Source organism: Zalophus californianus, chromosome 9 (genome assembly GCF_009762305.2).
Source record: "Zalophus californianus isolate mZalCal1 chromosome 9, mZalCal1.pri.v2, whole genome shotgun sequence".
In the NCBI taxonomy this organism is placed as follows: domain Eukaryota; kingdom Metazoa; phylum Chordata; class Mammalia; order Carnivora; family Otariidae; genus Zalophus; species Zalophus californianus.
In genome coordinates, this window is record NC_045603.1 from 54,036 (window position 1) to 68,210 (window position 14,175).

The 14,175-nt window shown below is 49.3% G+C and overlaps 1 protein-coding gene across 1 annotated transcript; it reads right to left on the minus strand.

Annotated features, from left to right (window-relative positions):
• Positions 1-4,884: 4,884 nt before the first annotated feature.
• Positions 4,885-10,597, minus strand: LOC118355967 (acrosin-like). Its single transcript, XM_035721784.1, has 5 exons — positions 10,507-10,597; positions 9,321-9,527; positions 8,803-9,086; positions 6,045-6,190; positions 4,885-5,498 (listed from the first exon to the last, which is right to left on the minus strand). Exons 1-5 carry the CDS (start codon positions 10,581-10,583, stop codon positions 4,974-4,976), a joined length of 1,239 nt encoding a protein of 412 aa, XP_035577677.1. The 5' UTR covers positions 10,584-10,597; the 3' UTR covers positions 4,885-4,973.
• Between the last annotated feature and the right edge of the window lie 3,578 nt (positions 10,598-14,175).

Sequence of the window (14,175 nt, forward strand, 5' to 3'; positions counted from 1 at the left end):
ATATTCCTGGCATATACAGCCTGAGGAATCATTTGACCCTGGCCACACTCTGGAATCTGTCTGAGCATGGAATTTAGCATCTCTTTGGCACACTGGCACACATTTGCCTAACAAAGTCAGTTCAGTGATAGCTCAACCCAGCCAGGAGAGATGCAAGGGCTGGCTGGGTAGGTCCCTGCCCTGGGCTCTGCATTGTCTCTCTTCTTCTTTATGAAAATATCATGGAATTGAATGAATTCTCCCTGAGCATGCAGATCCAAACTGGGGTTCTCGAGAGCTTTGGGGAGAAAGAATTAGTGGGGCAAGATCAAAGCATACATTGGAAATAAACAAACCGTATAAAGGTCAATAAGGTGGCACATGATGCTTCTTGTGAAGAGCAAACCTATCATCACCCTAAACGTGGAGGATGAACTGACTGTGGGCAAATTGTTGACTTGTGCTAAATTTGGGTTTTTTTAGTATCTTTTTAAAAAGTAATCTCTCCAATGTAACATGGGGCTTGAACTCAGGACCCCAAGATCAAGTGTCACACACTCTACTGACGAGGCAGTCATGCACCCTGAGGATTTTGTTTTAAATATAAAATGTTCTATTTGGGTGTAGTAACTTCAGCAGACAGGGCAGCTCTGGGAGTTTGGATACTTTGGAATATCTTTATATAGGATAGACCTGGCTTAATGGAGAAATTGTTCTATGACTGTTGCTATTGGTATGTCTTTCAGATGTTTTCCACTGATGTTTGTGATGCTTGAAAAATCCAAATTCTGTTTGAATGAATTTAATTTTATGCTTATTTCTACCTCCTCCTTTCCCTATGTGCCCTCCCACATTCTGCTACTGTCAAAAGTTACTGCCCTATTACCTCATGATAAATCTTAACAATATCCATTTAGAATGCTTTAAATATATTTATAGACTACACTTATGGATAAAAACCCCACACATGACATATTATTACACACCGATAAGAATGGCTAAAATTCAGGGCGCCTGGGTGGCTCAGTTGGTTAAGCAACTGCCTTCGGCTCAGGTCATGATCCCCGGGTCCTGGGATCAAGCCCCATGTCGGGCTCCCTTGCTCAGCGGGGAGTCTGCTTCTCCCTGTCCCTCTGCCCCTCCCCCTGCTTGTGCTCGCTTGTGCTCTCTCTCTCTCTCTCAAATAAGTAAATAAAATCTTTTAAAATTTTTTTAAAAATTAAATTAAATCAAAAAGACGGAGCACACCAAGTGTTGGCAAGGAGCTGGAGGAACTAGAACTCTCAGATACTGCTGACGGGCATGTAGAGTGTTGAAACTGCCTTGAAGACATGTTTTGGCAGGTTTTAAAAGTGCTCACCATACACGTACCATATGATCCTGCGTGTAGGTACTTAGCCAGGAAACATGAAAGCATATGCCCAAAGACTTGTGTACAAATGCTCATAGCTGCTTTATTTCTAATGACCTAAAACTGTAAAGTCCATCACCTGGTTAGAGAAACAAATGGTGGGGCAGGCACATAGTGGAGCGCTGGGTGGCAACAAGGACGAGACACAAGGACTGTCCAGTCCACAAGGACTGGAACACACTGCCACATGGATAAACCTCAAAATGATTATGCTGAGTGAAAGAAGCTAGACCAAAACAAAGAGCACTCGCTGTATGATTGCATTTATTAAAAATTTTTTTAAATGCAAACGGATACATGGTGAGAGAAACAGAGCAGAAGTTGCTAGGGCCGGGAAGGGAAGGGGCTGGAGGGATTACAGAGCACCCCAAGGAAGCCTTTGGAGTGATGGACAGGTTCACTATGTTGATTGTGGTGCTGGTTTCCTGGGTGCATTCATATGTCAAAACTTACACCTGCCATATAACCCAGCCATTCCACTATCTGAATACCTACCCAAGAGAAGTACACAGGCCCAACTATAGTGGCCAGAAGCAGGTCACTGACGATTCTTTACCAAGAATATAGTTTCTGCAGAAAACTCCATTAGGCTAATTTCTGTTTCTTGATGAGTTTTCTACACATTAAAGATGAACTACCTCCATTTTTTCCACTTACATTTAAAATGTACTAAAATTATATTCATTGGGATCAGTTTTTTCCTTGCAAATATAAGATTTCTTATGTTGGGGGTGCCTGAGTGGCTCAGTCGGTTAAACGTCTGCCTTCGGCTCAGGTCACGATCTTAGGGTCCAGGGATCAAGTCCCACATCGGGTTCCCTGCTCAGTGGGGAGTCTGCTTCTCCCTCTGCCCCTGCGTCTTCTCTCTGCTCATGCTCTCTCTCTCTTGCTATCTCTCTCTCTCAAATAAATAAATAAATAAACCTTAAAAAAAGATTTTCTCATATTGATCAAATTCGCAATTAGAACTTGTGCCTACACACATCTTAGGTCTGTTATTCCCGAATGCTCAGGAGTCAGGCTTTTACCACGTGCACAGGTTTAGCCACCGTCAAATCATTTTGTTACTGTTCCTAGCAATAAAATTCATTATGAATTCTGTTTTTTGGAAAAATACTTATCATTTGCCTAAACCGTCCCACAGAGAAACAGTGAGCATATCCCTCAGTTGCCTAGATGCCCCTTGGTGCTGGCTCATTGTACAGCCTGTCCAGTTTTCCCCTGTTCTTCTTGTCTCTGTGTGCAACAATATCTGCTCTGGGACCTGTAAGCCATTTTCAGGGTTAGAGTATCCACAGGGATATGAAGGCAGATCAGAGAGTCTCACTTCACTTGTCAACAACTTCATTCATAATTTAAAAAAAAAATGAAAATTAGAACATCTACTAGTTTGGCAAAAATCAGTGAATTTGATATAAACCAGTATTGGTTTATATGTGGGGAAATGAGTACATTGAGGGAAAGCTAAAGCACGGGGCTAGATAACACCTCCCATGAAGGAAATGTGGCACTATATCTCGTACGTACCCCTACCGCACAACGTAATTTTGAGAAGGTGAGTCCCTGTGTGCTAATACGAAAATAACTCTAATTTGCTAAATGAATCAGGAAGTCAGAGCAGTATGAACAGTGACTAAATAAGAAGGGTATTATACATAAATCTATTCGTGGGCATGGAAAGTTTCGGAAGATACACAAGAAACCATCACTCGGATTCTGCAGGCTCTACCCAATCCATGGCCTCCCATCAGTGTTCCCTGAGCATGAGCCCTGTCTCCCCAGGAAGGAGACCCAAGTGTCAGCTACAGGTGACAGGCCCAATGAGCAGAGAAGGGAAAAACTAAGGACAAGGATTTGAGCATGTGAAAGGAGAGAGTGCCAGGAGAATCTGTTCTGGATCCTGGGAAGCTCTGAGGAGGAGGGATGATTTGTAAGTGGAAAGAAACCACTGGTACTATAGCTCCTCCAAATTTGTCCCAAATCCTCCACACCCACCCCTACTCCCTAACCTGAGCACATCTGGCCACACCATTCCCACCTGCAAGCTCTGGGTTCAGGACTGTCCAGGAAGGGTGAGGGCAGGTCCTGAGTTGCTGCCATGGCTGTTTCTGCTCTTTGGACCATGTGGCCTATGGCTTGGGGTTTGTCTCACTCTGTGACTGACATTGAGTTTTGTTCAGTGTTTAGAGGGTATCTGGTGTCTGACACCAGGGCACAAAGCTTATATACCCAGTAGGGAGATTAAGAAACTGACTTTAGAAGAGACAGACCAAAGCCAACGAAAGGAATCACGGACATGCCAACTCTAATCTTAGTATTGTTGGCTCTCAGTGAAGGCAGATAAAATTTGGTTGCTTTATTTTATCAAATGTTAATACACTACGGAGCCATGGGCCACCCAGATCAATTTGCAAGTCCTCTTAGGTAGCCTAGGCATTCCAGGGCTCATAAGTGCACAGACGATATACACCCGAGTGCCCCTGCATAAGTATAAGGTTACCCAGCATCTCATCACCAGCTGGCTCTAGAGCCCACATCTATAAGCATGTATAGCGTGTCATGCTCTGCTCTGAAAGCTTCACATCTGTCCTAATTTCATTGTCACACAACCCTCTGGCCATATTCCCAAGGCCACATAGCTGATGAGGGGTAAAACAGGGGGTTTGTTTGAACCCAGACAGACTGATGAATCCTGAAAATACTCATGGCTGCTTCATCAGTCCCTGTTGCAGCCCCAGCAGGAAAAGACAGGGTCCTTGGTCTTCCTCACCCAAATTCCTCCCTCATGCTCCTGTACCCTCTGCCATCTGTCTTTGCAACCAGAACATAGGACCATCTTGCACTTGAAACATGTGCACACAGTGAACAGGTGAACAGGTATGAGACTGTTGCTTGTTGCAACAACTGCCCAGCCAGGAGCCTGGGGGTTTCTTTCTGGAGCCTGCCATCTCTAATCCTCAAGTGGCTAATCCTGCATTTAGGCTTGATCTAGGCCCTGACCAGAGTGGGCAGTTGACCTGAGGCCATCGAGATCTCTTTCTCAGGAATTCACAGATGGACATAAGCAATTCTGGTTGAGGGCAGACTCCTGCCTGGGGTTGGCCATGTGGACTGAGCATCAGATGGCCACGCTACAAAACTTCAGACTGGGGTCATTCTTCCAATAGACTCAGACCCACACCCCTCCTTCTGAGTCACCTCACCTCACAGAAGTGCTCCAGGGCCCATCTGCACTGATTTAATAAGCAGAGACTCTGAGTGTGAGATCCAGACCATACCTGGCCTGTCACCCCAGATCTCCTTGTTCCAACTTCAAAAATCAAGATTTAGGAAACCACAATTGCCACTGACATACAAGCAATTCCACCTTGTTAGAGGGTGACAGAGGGAGGACAGATTTGCTGGGGGAGGATTTTGATTGAGTCAGGGAGGGCAGGTAGGAAGAAGTCCAGAAAGCATCTCTTCATAGATATATATATACATATTATATATATATATTTATATTTATATTTATATTTATTTATTTCATCTTTGTTTTCTTGGGAGTAAAGGGCTCATTGGGTCTGTTGGGAGTGGGGTCGGATCAGGAGGCGGCGGTCAGTTCTGGGAGATCTGTGGTCTCCATTTCATAATACCCCTTTGCATTAGAAAAGGTCTTCCCCTTCAAGATCTCTGTGAGTTGCTGTAGTCGCTTGGCAAAAGAAAGTACTTGGGGAGCTTTAGTGATAGGTGGGGGAGCATGTGGGGGTAGGGGGCGGGGTGGGGTTGGGGCCGGGGGTTTGGGTCGAGGTCGAGGTCGAGATGCAGGGGGGCTGGGAGGAGGTTGAGGAGGGCGTTGGAAGTACCAAGGAGGGCGAGCAGAAGGGCGGGCAGAGGGTTGTCTAGCCGGGATTGCTTGAGAAGTCGGATGGGGAGGGGTGGGCAGTTGAGCCATGTGCAAGGCATTAGAACCGATCTTGGAAGCAATCCAGTTCAGATAGGGCCAGGTGGCCGTGTAGACTCCGGGGCGCTTAGCTCGGGCACAGCCTACCCCCCAGCTTGTGACTCCCACGACCACATAGGTGTTTGCCACGTTGTCTCTGCACATGAGAGGCCCGCCGCTGTCCCCCTGCCCAGAAGGACACAGAAGTCACTCTCTGTCTGAGCCACTTTTCCCCTGCCCAGAAGGGCCATAGGCTCTGGAAGGACAGTTTCTTCAGTCACATGGCTTCTTGCTGCCATGAACACAAGTGGTGGTGGTAAACTTTGAGTTGGTATCAACAGCTTCAGGTGGATGGAAGAAGGGGATGGTTTGTCACGGGTCTCCTTGCAGTGAGGAGGGAAGAAAAGCGACCCATATGTCCACGTATGAGGCTTTATGCATGCATGGGCATGTGTGTACAAGTGGATTTGAAGGTTTTGTATTCTGGTGAGGAGAGGTAAGCATTCTCTTCCAGGGTGGTGTTCGGGTGGTATGATCTCTGTGTCACGGTGGGATAAAGCTGTCTGTGTGGTGACTGGTTCTTTGTAGGGGCCCCAGGTATCACCTCCCGTCCTCACTGCTACAAGATGGGACCAGGGAAAGGGTCACTGAAGCAGGGCCCTGGAGGGAGTGGAGTTCAGGGATTCACAAAAGAGGTGTTCGCAGGGAAAGGGGCGCCCGAAGGGAAGTTACCTGGCAGGTGTCGATCTTGCCTTCAGGGTACCCTGCACACACATTGGTTGAACGAATGCGCCCGTTGTACCACTGGGTGGAGTTACATAAGTCGAGGTCGATGAGGTTCACACGGGCCTCCTGCAGTATAGGTGCGATCCTGTAGGCTACAGTCAGGCGGCTCGGTGGTCAGCAATCACAGAAGACACGTTTTGGGAAAGCCCTGCCTCCTCCCTCCACGGAACCCCCATCATCCTGAAATGCTCTACTTCAACCTAAAATCCATGAAAGCCAATGCCCCTGGCCTCTCCTCAGATACTTGTGAAGGATGTGGGGTGGTGGAGGCATATGCAGGTGAAGAGGAGGGGCAGTGCATGGAGGATGAGCAGATGCGGCTGCAGGAATGTGTGTTGATGCCAGATGATTATTCACAGCTACAGCCAGGATGTGTCACCTCATTTACACCCCATAGTGACCCCCTGTGTTAAGCGCTGTGACTCACCTTGCCTCCAATCAAGAGCTTGGAGCACCACTTGCCCAAACATCCTGGTAGGGATGTGGTGTGGCTTGGATTCAGACCAAGGTTTTCCTCTCTACACTCAAATCCAGGACACACATTTCATTTCCCCACAGTACGGCTCTAAGTCACCGTCATTGCTTTTTATCCCCCGTTAAACCCCTCAGCTCAGTTCTGGACAGGATCTGCTGGAGCTGGGCAGATGAGTCCCTCCCCGCATACCTCCCATCCCTTTTGAAGTTACAGAGAAGGAGGAGCTGCAGGATGGCCTCCACAGACACAGACCCTGTCAGGGGCATAGGTGGTCGGAATAACCAGAAGGCAGGTCAGAACATCCTTTACAGCCCCAGAGGCTCCATCATGACCTTTGGGTTAAGAAAGGCCCAGCGCGGGCTTTGATTCCATCAGCCAACCTCACACCTGGCTATAGGGGCAGCTATCCCCTCTTCATCAAGTGGCCTCCCCCCACCACAGCCGCACCCACAGCCCAGCCACAGCCTGGTGGGTGGGTCTGAAATCGCCCGCATCCGGGTGGAGAGGTGGCGGATCACACTTGGAACATGGCAGTGTAGGCCAAGTGGGAAGCCAGAACCAAGTGGAGCAAAGTGGATGGAGCTAGGCACACAGCGTTCAGACTGTGTGTTTGTGTGGCTTGGACTGCGTCTCCAGGCCCTTCAGGTCAACTTTGCATACCACCCAAGAAGGGTTAGTTTTGTACTTGCACTGTCCCCAAGGCAGGGGTGACATGGAAATGACCACCACAACAGGCCTGGTCGCTTATGGTGATCTTTTAGATCTATGGAAGAGCCAGATGACCTGGAAGAGAACAGGGTTTTCTCAATCCCAACACCTTGGCTTTAAATGCTAAAAAGTCCACAAGAACTTGAAATTCAATAGAAAAGGAGGACTACCCCAGAAGCATATGGGCTCAAGGAGGAGGTAGAAAAAGGAAGGTCTGCAGGAATGTCACAGAAATTTGGAGGCTGGGGATTTCTTTAAGACTTGGCCTTACCAGTGGGGGATGGATTCACCAGAAGATGGTAGAAATCCCACTAAGTTGAGGAGGATTCTAGAACAAAAGAGGTCTTGTGTGATGTCCAGGGTGTAGCTGGGAGCCTATAATCCTTTTGAGAGATAGGACAGCAAAGGTGGTGGTAGGGGTGGTAGTGTAGGTGGGAACCCTGAGATCAGCCCCCCCAGGGACGACAAGAACCCTGGGACACTGTGCACATGTTCGGGTGGGTGGGCAGAGCAGGGTAGGCTGGGGGCTGGGACAAGAAGAATGCTCTAGAGGCATCAGCAGAGCTATGGACATCAATAGACAGAGGTTGATACCCCAGGTCAGGGAGGGAAAGGCCAGCAGAGGCCAGTGAAAACAGGGGTGCCCGGGAGGAGAAGCAACCCAATCAGAGAAGGGGAGCAGCCTAGAGAGAGGGAAGAAGTGTTACAGGAAGCATTCTGAAACTACCAGGGTTTTGTCACCAGAAAAGGCTGAGTTTTGAACCCCAAATGACTGAAGTGCCTTGAATTAGGAGCCCTCAGTTTTCCATTATCAAGGGACAGAAGAGCTTTCAGTCTCTCTTCTCATCCCCAATGTGACTGGGTAAAAAGTCCATGTGGTCACCTGTGGAAAGCTGAAAGGCCTAACCTCCTCGTCAAACCCTTGCTGCCCACTGCTGGCCTGCCAAGAACCCTGGCCCCTCTCTCCAGAGAAAAGGAAGTCACTCGGATGGGGAGGGTGGATTCTCGCATTGTGACCAGTGAGGGTGTGGAGCTGAGGTTCACTGAGGTCTAGAGGGCGGGGCTCTGGGGTCTCAGAGCTCAGAGACCACATGACATGGCCCTTGCACTCGCAGATGGGGAAATGGATGTCCAGAGAGGAGAGGAGTTGGCCCACAACCACAAAACCCCATCTCGAGCTCTTCTCCAAGTGCCGTTTCAGGGGACAATCCCCCATTTCCAGAAGGTAGCAACTGGGGTTCCAGGCCCCAGATAGAGCCACAGCCCATACCCCATTCGAAAAATGCCCAGGTTCTCCTGGGGCTGCATGCACCCTTCCACCCGGCGACCACACGAGCCATCAGTGGTGAGGTTGTGGACAGGGGACTCGGCGGCCAGTTTCTCCCGCTCTAAAAGGGGACAGTGTCCCGCATTCTGGTGGACATCACCACTAGGCACCACATATGACCCCTGCACTTCAGAGACCACTGAGGGGATGACCAGCAGTGCCCCTACCCCTGTGAGAGCCCCTCCTGTACTCACCTTTCTCTTTCAAGAATCCCCAGCCAGCCACCCAGCAGGCCTGAGGAACTCTAGGTGGGCCCGCCCTAAATTGGGGCAGGCAGCCCGTTCCGATGAATTGCCCACAGGGAATGGGAGGGGTGATCTTCATGAGAGCGATGTCATTGTGCTCTAAACTGGGGATGTATTTCTCATGAATGATGATTTTCTCGACATATCTCTCCTGTTGAGGCGGCTTCGCTGGCTTATCGTTCCCATACACAATTTCCCTTGCTCCAAAAATCAGTCTCCAGTCATATACTTTTCTGTGGGCACAGAGGCAAGCCAGGTCATCCTCAGAAAGGACGGGCTCGACAGAAACCTCCGGTGACCATGACCCTCAGAGCCCTCCCCCAGCAAGGGCCTAGGCCCACCCACTCACAGTCTGGTTGCCACAAGGCCCAGAGCCCCGGGGAGACTGCGCACAGAGAGCCCTGGAGAATGTCCCTTTCTGGGAAGAGGCTTTCTGAAGACCTCCCTCCACGCGCTCCCACACGTACTTTTTGGAGATGAAGCAGTGGGCAGCAGTAAGCAGCCAATGGGAGTTCAGCAAGGTGCCTCCACACGCATGGTACCTTCGGTTATTGTGGGACGTGAAGACCTGGAGGCTGACCATCCAGGGCCAGGCCCCGATTGTTGCATCCTGCCCTCCGACGATACGGCCACTTCCCGGTGGGTTCTGCCTGAACTGTAACCCACAGGGGGCACTGAGGAGAGACCAGGGGCACAGTTCAAACCAAGAAGAGGCACAGCCTGTCCTCGCACCTGCACGATGGGGGAAGCAGGGTTAGGGGGCTGGGCAGAGTGGGGCAGCCGGGAGTGTGGAGGGTCCGAGGGGGAGCTGCTGAGGAGAGGTGCTGTCAGGGCGGTAGGGAAGCCGGAAGATGCAGGCTCCAGGAACTGGTTTTGAGGAGTATGAGTTCTGGGGTCTTGTGGGTGTAGCTACAAGGTGAGGAAAGAAGGCACCGTAGGAAGCAGGACAGATGATAAGGGCCCTAGAAATATGGGAGGTCCCGAGGCAGAGGGGGAGGCTAGAGGTGGAGAGAGAGAGGTGTAATGGCTTGAGGTCTTTAGAGCCAATTCTGGGCGGGAGACTCAGGAAACAGCCACAGGGGTCTTGGGGCTGCGATGTGGGGTTGGATGGTGGCAGGAGGAGGGAGAGTAGCCAAGGCAGGTCCAGTGATCCCAGGTGTGGGGAGCAGCGGGGGTCCAGGGGTGGAAGTTCTGGGAACTGGGGAGTGGCCACAAGAGTTTGGGGGTACCTTGGGGGCTGTCAGAGTCTAAGGTGGAGGCCGGACCCTAGAAGAATGCCATGACAATACCCTGGGGTCTTTGGGGTCAGCCACAGGTGGGGGCACCTCAGTATCTGTGGGAAGAAAGGGGTTTCTAAAAATTGGGACTTGATGTTCAAGAGGCAGTGAGGTCAGTCTCTAGGTGAGGGAAGGACCCCAGCGTCTGTGCTACGGGAGGCATAGGAGCCCAGGGGTCAGCCCTGGGGTCTCTCGGCTGATGAAGCCGGAAGCAAGGATGGTCTGAGTTGGGGATGTGGGTCACACCCGTGAGACCCAGGGCACTACTAAGGCCCAAGCTTGGCCTCCTCCCTAGCCCTGGACAGAGGGAGTCTGGGTGGGGCTTGCTATTCAGAAGACACTCTTTCCACCCCCCAGAGGTGTCCCTGACACTTACTCACACGTGGCGTTATCTTTGGCAACCACAGACACTGCCAAGGCCAGCAGAACGGCAGTTGGCAGCATCTCTACCATACTCCTGCCCCAGCCTGGCCTGGAAGCCCAGTGACCTCACAAAGCTCTGTGGCCTCCTGACCAATCAGCATGGCTACATCCCCCTCCCCCACCCCAATAGTCAGGCCAGGCAGGAGCCCTTTAGCTTAACCGGTCCAGGCTGAAACAAGATCACAGGTTTCTGTACAGGCTCCTCTGCACCCCTCGGGTGATGGGGGCTCATATGCAGCCCCCTCCCTCTGTCCCAAAGCCAGGATCTTCATTCCCAGTTATCCTTCGAGGGTTCCGTATCGTCTGAGTATCCAGTTTTGTGCAGTGTCAGGGTCTGCCCCTCATGCAAGCTGCAACCACAGTTCCTGTTCCAAGTCATGGGGTGAGGGGCAGCTCTGTCCCTCTGTGTCAAGATGATGCAGCATGTCAATGGTCACAGGGTGTCGGGATCACCAGATTAATCGATCCTTAACACTGTGTAGGGCAAATTGTCTTTCCCTCTTCCAAGTACCTACTATCAGCACACTTTTCAAAGAGCCATTTTGAATTTCTCTACTTTAGGACTACAAAGCCCACCTTTCTATTCACTGCTGCATATCACAGGGTCTGGTGTTTCCTACCTGAGTGTCTCCAGGTCTCCTCTCTGGGACCTACATGCAGGAAGATGTGTCTCCTATACCTGAGGGTCAGGAATTCTCACCACAATCACCCGAATATCCTGAGGTTTCATTTCTTCTGATTGTCAGGAGACGGCATCTCACCGACGGGAGGATGACAAATGCTCACCTCACATACCTGCATGTTAAGAAGTTTCACCTTCCTGTAGGAGTGTGAGCAGGTCACACCTCCACCTGCATGAAGGGCAGTGTCCCCTCCTCTCCCTGAGTGTAAGTTCTCCACCAGACCATCTGAGCATCAAGAGGTTGTCCCTTGCCTGCCGGCGTGTCAGGACACCTCATAGCTTCTTCCTGAGTGTTAAGAGTTTTCAGATTGTGAAATGAGCTTTATTCTTCTACTATCTTCTCTAACTGAATGTCACACTTTCTCAGCTCACATAACTTTCAGGAGGTCACACACCCTTCAACTGAATATCCAGTAGGTCTTATATATCTTTACCTGAGTATCAGGAGCCATCATCTCCTTTTCCTGAATCTGAGGATGTCTCTTTTCTTCCATCTCAAGGCCAAAGGCCTCATCTTTACCACCCGAGTGTCACTTTGTGGCATGTTCTCTACCTGAGAACCCAGAGGTCTTTTCTATCCCCTACCTGAAGGTCAAGAGGTGCATCTCACCTATATGAGCGCACTGAGGTTTCCTTGGCCATACTGAAGTACCAGGAAGTCTCATGTCCCCTACTTGAGTACAGTCTCCCTCCCTACCTAAAAGTCATGAGCTTTTATCTTCTCCACCTGAATATCACAAGGTCTCCTTTACTCAGTAGATGTCTGACATTCTCATCTCAGCTCCCTGATTGTCTGAAGGTTTCTGTCTCCTTCCTGAGGGTCCTGAGATCTCATCTCCCCTACCTTAGGGTCACAAAATCTCCTATCTCCCATTCTAGTATAAGGAGGTCTTCTATGCCCTACCTGAGTGTCGGGAGATCTTGTCTCTCATCTCTTCTGCTAGATCTGGAGTTTCCATCTCTTCTCTCTTAGTGACCAAGGGATCTCCTCTCCCCCTGTTTGAATGTGCCAAGGTCATATCATGCCTACCTGCAGGTCTGGTGTCTCCCTCTCTTCTACTTAATTGTCAGACCTCTCATTTCCTCTCCATGAGTGTCCCCAAGTCTACTCTTCTTGCAGGTCAGAAGGTCTTGCCTCTCCTAGTACGGGGTGTAGGAATGCTGACAATACTGACTCCATTTCTGGTCATGTTTGCACAGTGACTTCTCTTGGGGCTGTGTGTTCCAGGTGCCTTGGAGATTGACGTATACCTCAGAAATGCCTGCCAAGGCCAGGATGGGAGGAGGCTTGTTTTTGCCTCCCAAGAATCTGTCAGAGATAACCTAGTCTTTTCCCTTGCTGAGGCACAGGTGGTAGCACAAGACCTAATTACAGGTTAGCTGTCAATTAGGTGCATGCAAGTCCTCTGAGATGCATGTGAACCCTCTGATCTCACTACAGTGTCCTTCTGCGTGTCCCCTCACTCTATCAAATCTGTGGACTAAGGTCTGGATGTTGCAGAATAACTCTGCAGCTGCTGTGGATCGTCCTCTGCCCAATCCACCTCTCAATAAGTTACCCTGAATAAAACTCCGTGCAAACGGTATGGAGTGGGCTGCTTGGTTTTCCAGTCTCAAAATGCCTTCTCTGTTTGGGGAATACTTTCCTGTCCCTCCTCCACCTTCTGACACTGGGCCAGGACTTCTCATCTTTGTTCAGCAGGGAGGGACAAGGCAGGATGATCCAACTCCCTTGAGTTTTTGGTATGTATTACTTACATTCCTGCCAAGCAACAAGTTGTATTTCCCCTTGATGAATGTAATTGGGCCTCAATAACATCACCTTTGTGAGTGTCACAAGATTTTTATCGCTGCTACCTGCATGTCAGGAAGGCTCCCTGTTTTCCACCTGAGTATAAGGAGGATGTGTGTCTCCTAGGGAAGTTTCAAGGCCCTTGTGTACTTTCCCCAAATGGTAGGTTTTTTACTTCTCAGACCTGAGTGTCACAGAACATATTTCTTCCCTACCTGCTCTTGTATATAAGTGTCCAAGGCCTTTTCTTTTTCTTTTTCTTTTTTCTTTTTTTTTTTTTTTTTGTAGCCTTCATGTCAGGTGGTCTCCCCTCCTTTACCTGAAGTTCAGGAAGTCCTATTTCACCAACCTGAGTGTTAACAGTTTGCAACTCACCCACTGAGTGTTAGGAGGCCTCACGTATTTTAACTGAGTGTCAGATTGTGCCTGATAAAGTAACCAAAAAGGCTTTGGAATCATAGTTCAAGAAATGGCAACAGGAATTCAAGATGTGATCATTAAAATTTTGACTGTTTAAGAAAACACCTATTCAGGAGTTTTTACAGGATTTTAATGGGCATAAAACTGATATGGTATTTAGGTCCATGAGAAGCATTTAGCAGAATTATGTAAACATTTATTTTGATGTTAATATGTGCAATTTTCCAGAAATCACAACCTTTGCAAGTATTTAAACATATGATGAAAATAGGGTGCCTGGGTGGCTCAGTCAGTTAAGCGTCTGCCTTCGGCTTGGGTCATGATCTCTGGGTCCTGGGATGGAGTCCCTCATCTGGCTCTCTGCTCAGCAGGAAGCCTGCTTCTCCCCCTGCTTGTGCTCTCTCTCTCTCTCTCTCCCTCTCTCTCTCAAATGAATAAATAAAATCTTTAAAAAAAATGTTTTAAAGAAAATGTTATAAGCTTCAAGATGAAAAGCAGTACCTAGTTTTTCAAAACACTAGGGTCATGCAATAACACAGTTAAAGACCCAATGCCTAGATTCTAGAAGACAACTACTGTCTGACTCCACAGAGTCCCATTCACTTCTGATTCTAGAAGGGGCTGCTGGTCATAGTAACTGCCCCCGTGGCCACAGGATAGGAACATGGCCCACCCAGGTTTAATTTTGTCATTAAACCTAATGGAAGAAGCAAACATCTCAAATAAAA

Coding starts and splice junctions, on each gene's coding strand:
- LOC118355967 (XM_035721784.1), bottom strand. CDS start 10,583: ATGGTAGAGATGCTGCCAACTGCCGTTCTGCTGGCCTTGGCAGTGTCT. Junction 9,528..10,506: donor AAAGATAACGCCACGTGTGA/GTAAGTGTCAGG, acceptor GTCTCTCCTCAG/TGCCCCCTGTGGGTTACAGT. Junction 6,191..8,802: donor GGGATTCTTGAAAGAGAAAG/GTGAGTACAGGA, acceptor GCCTGACTGTAG/CCTACAGGATCGCACCTATA.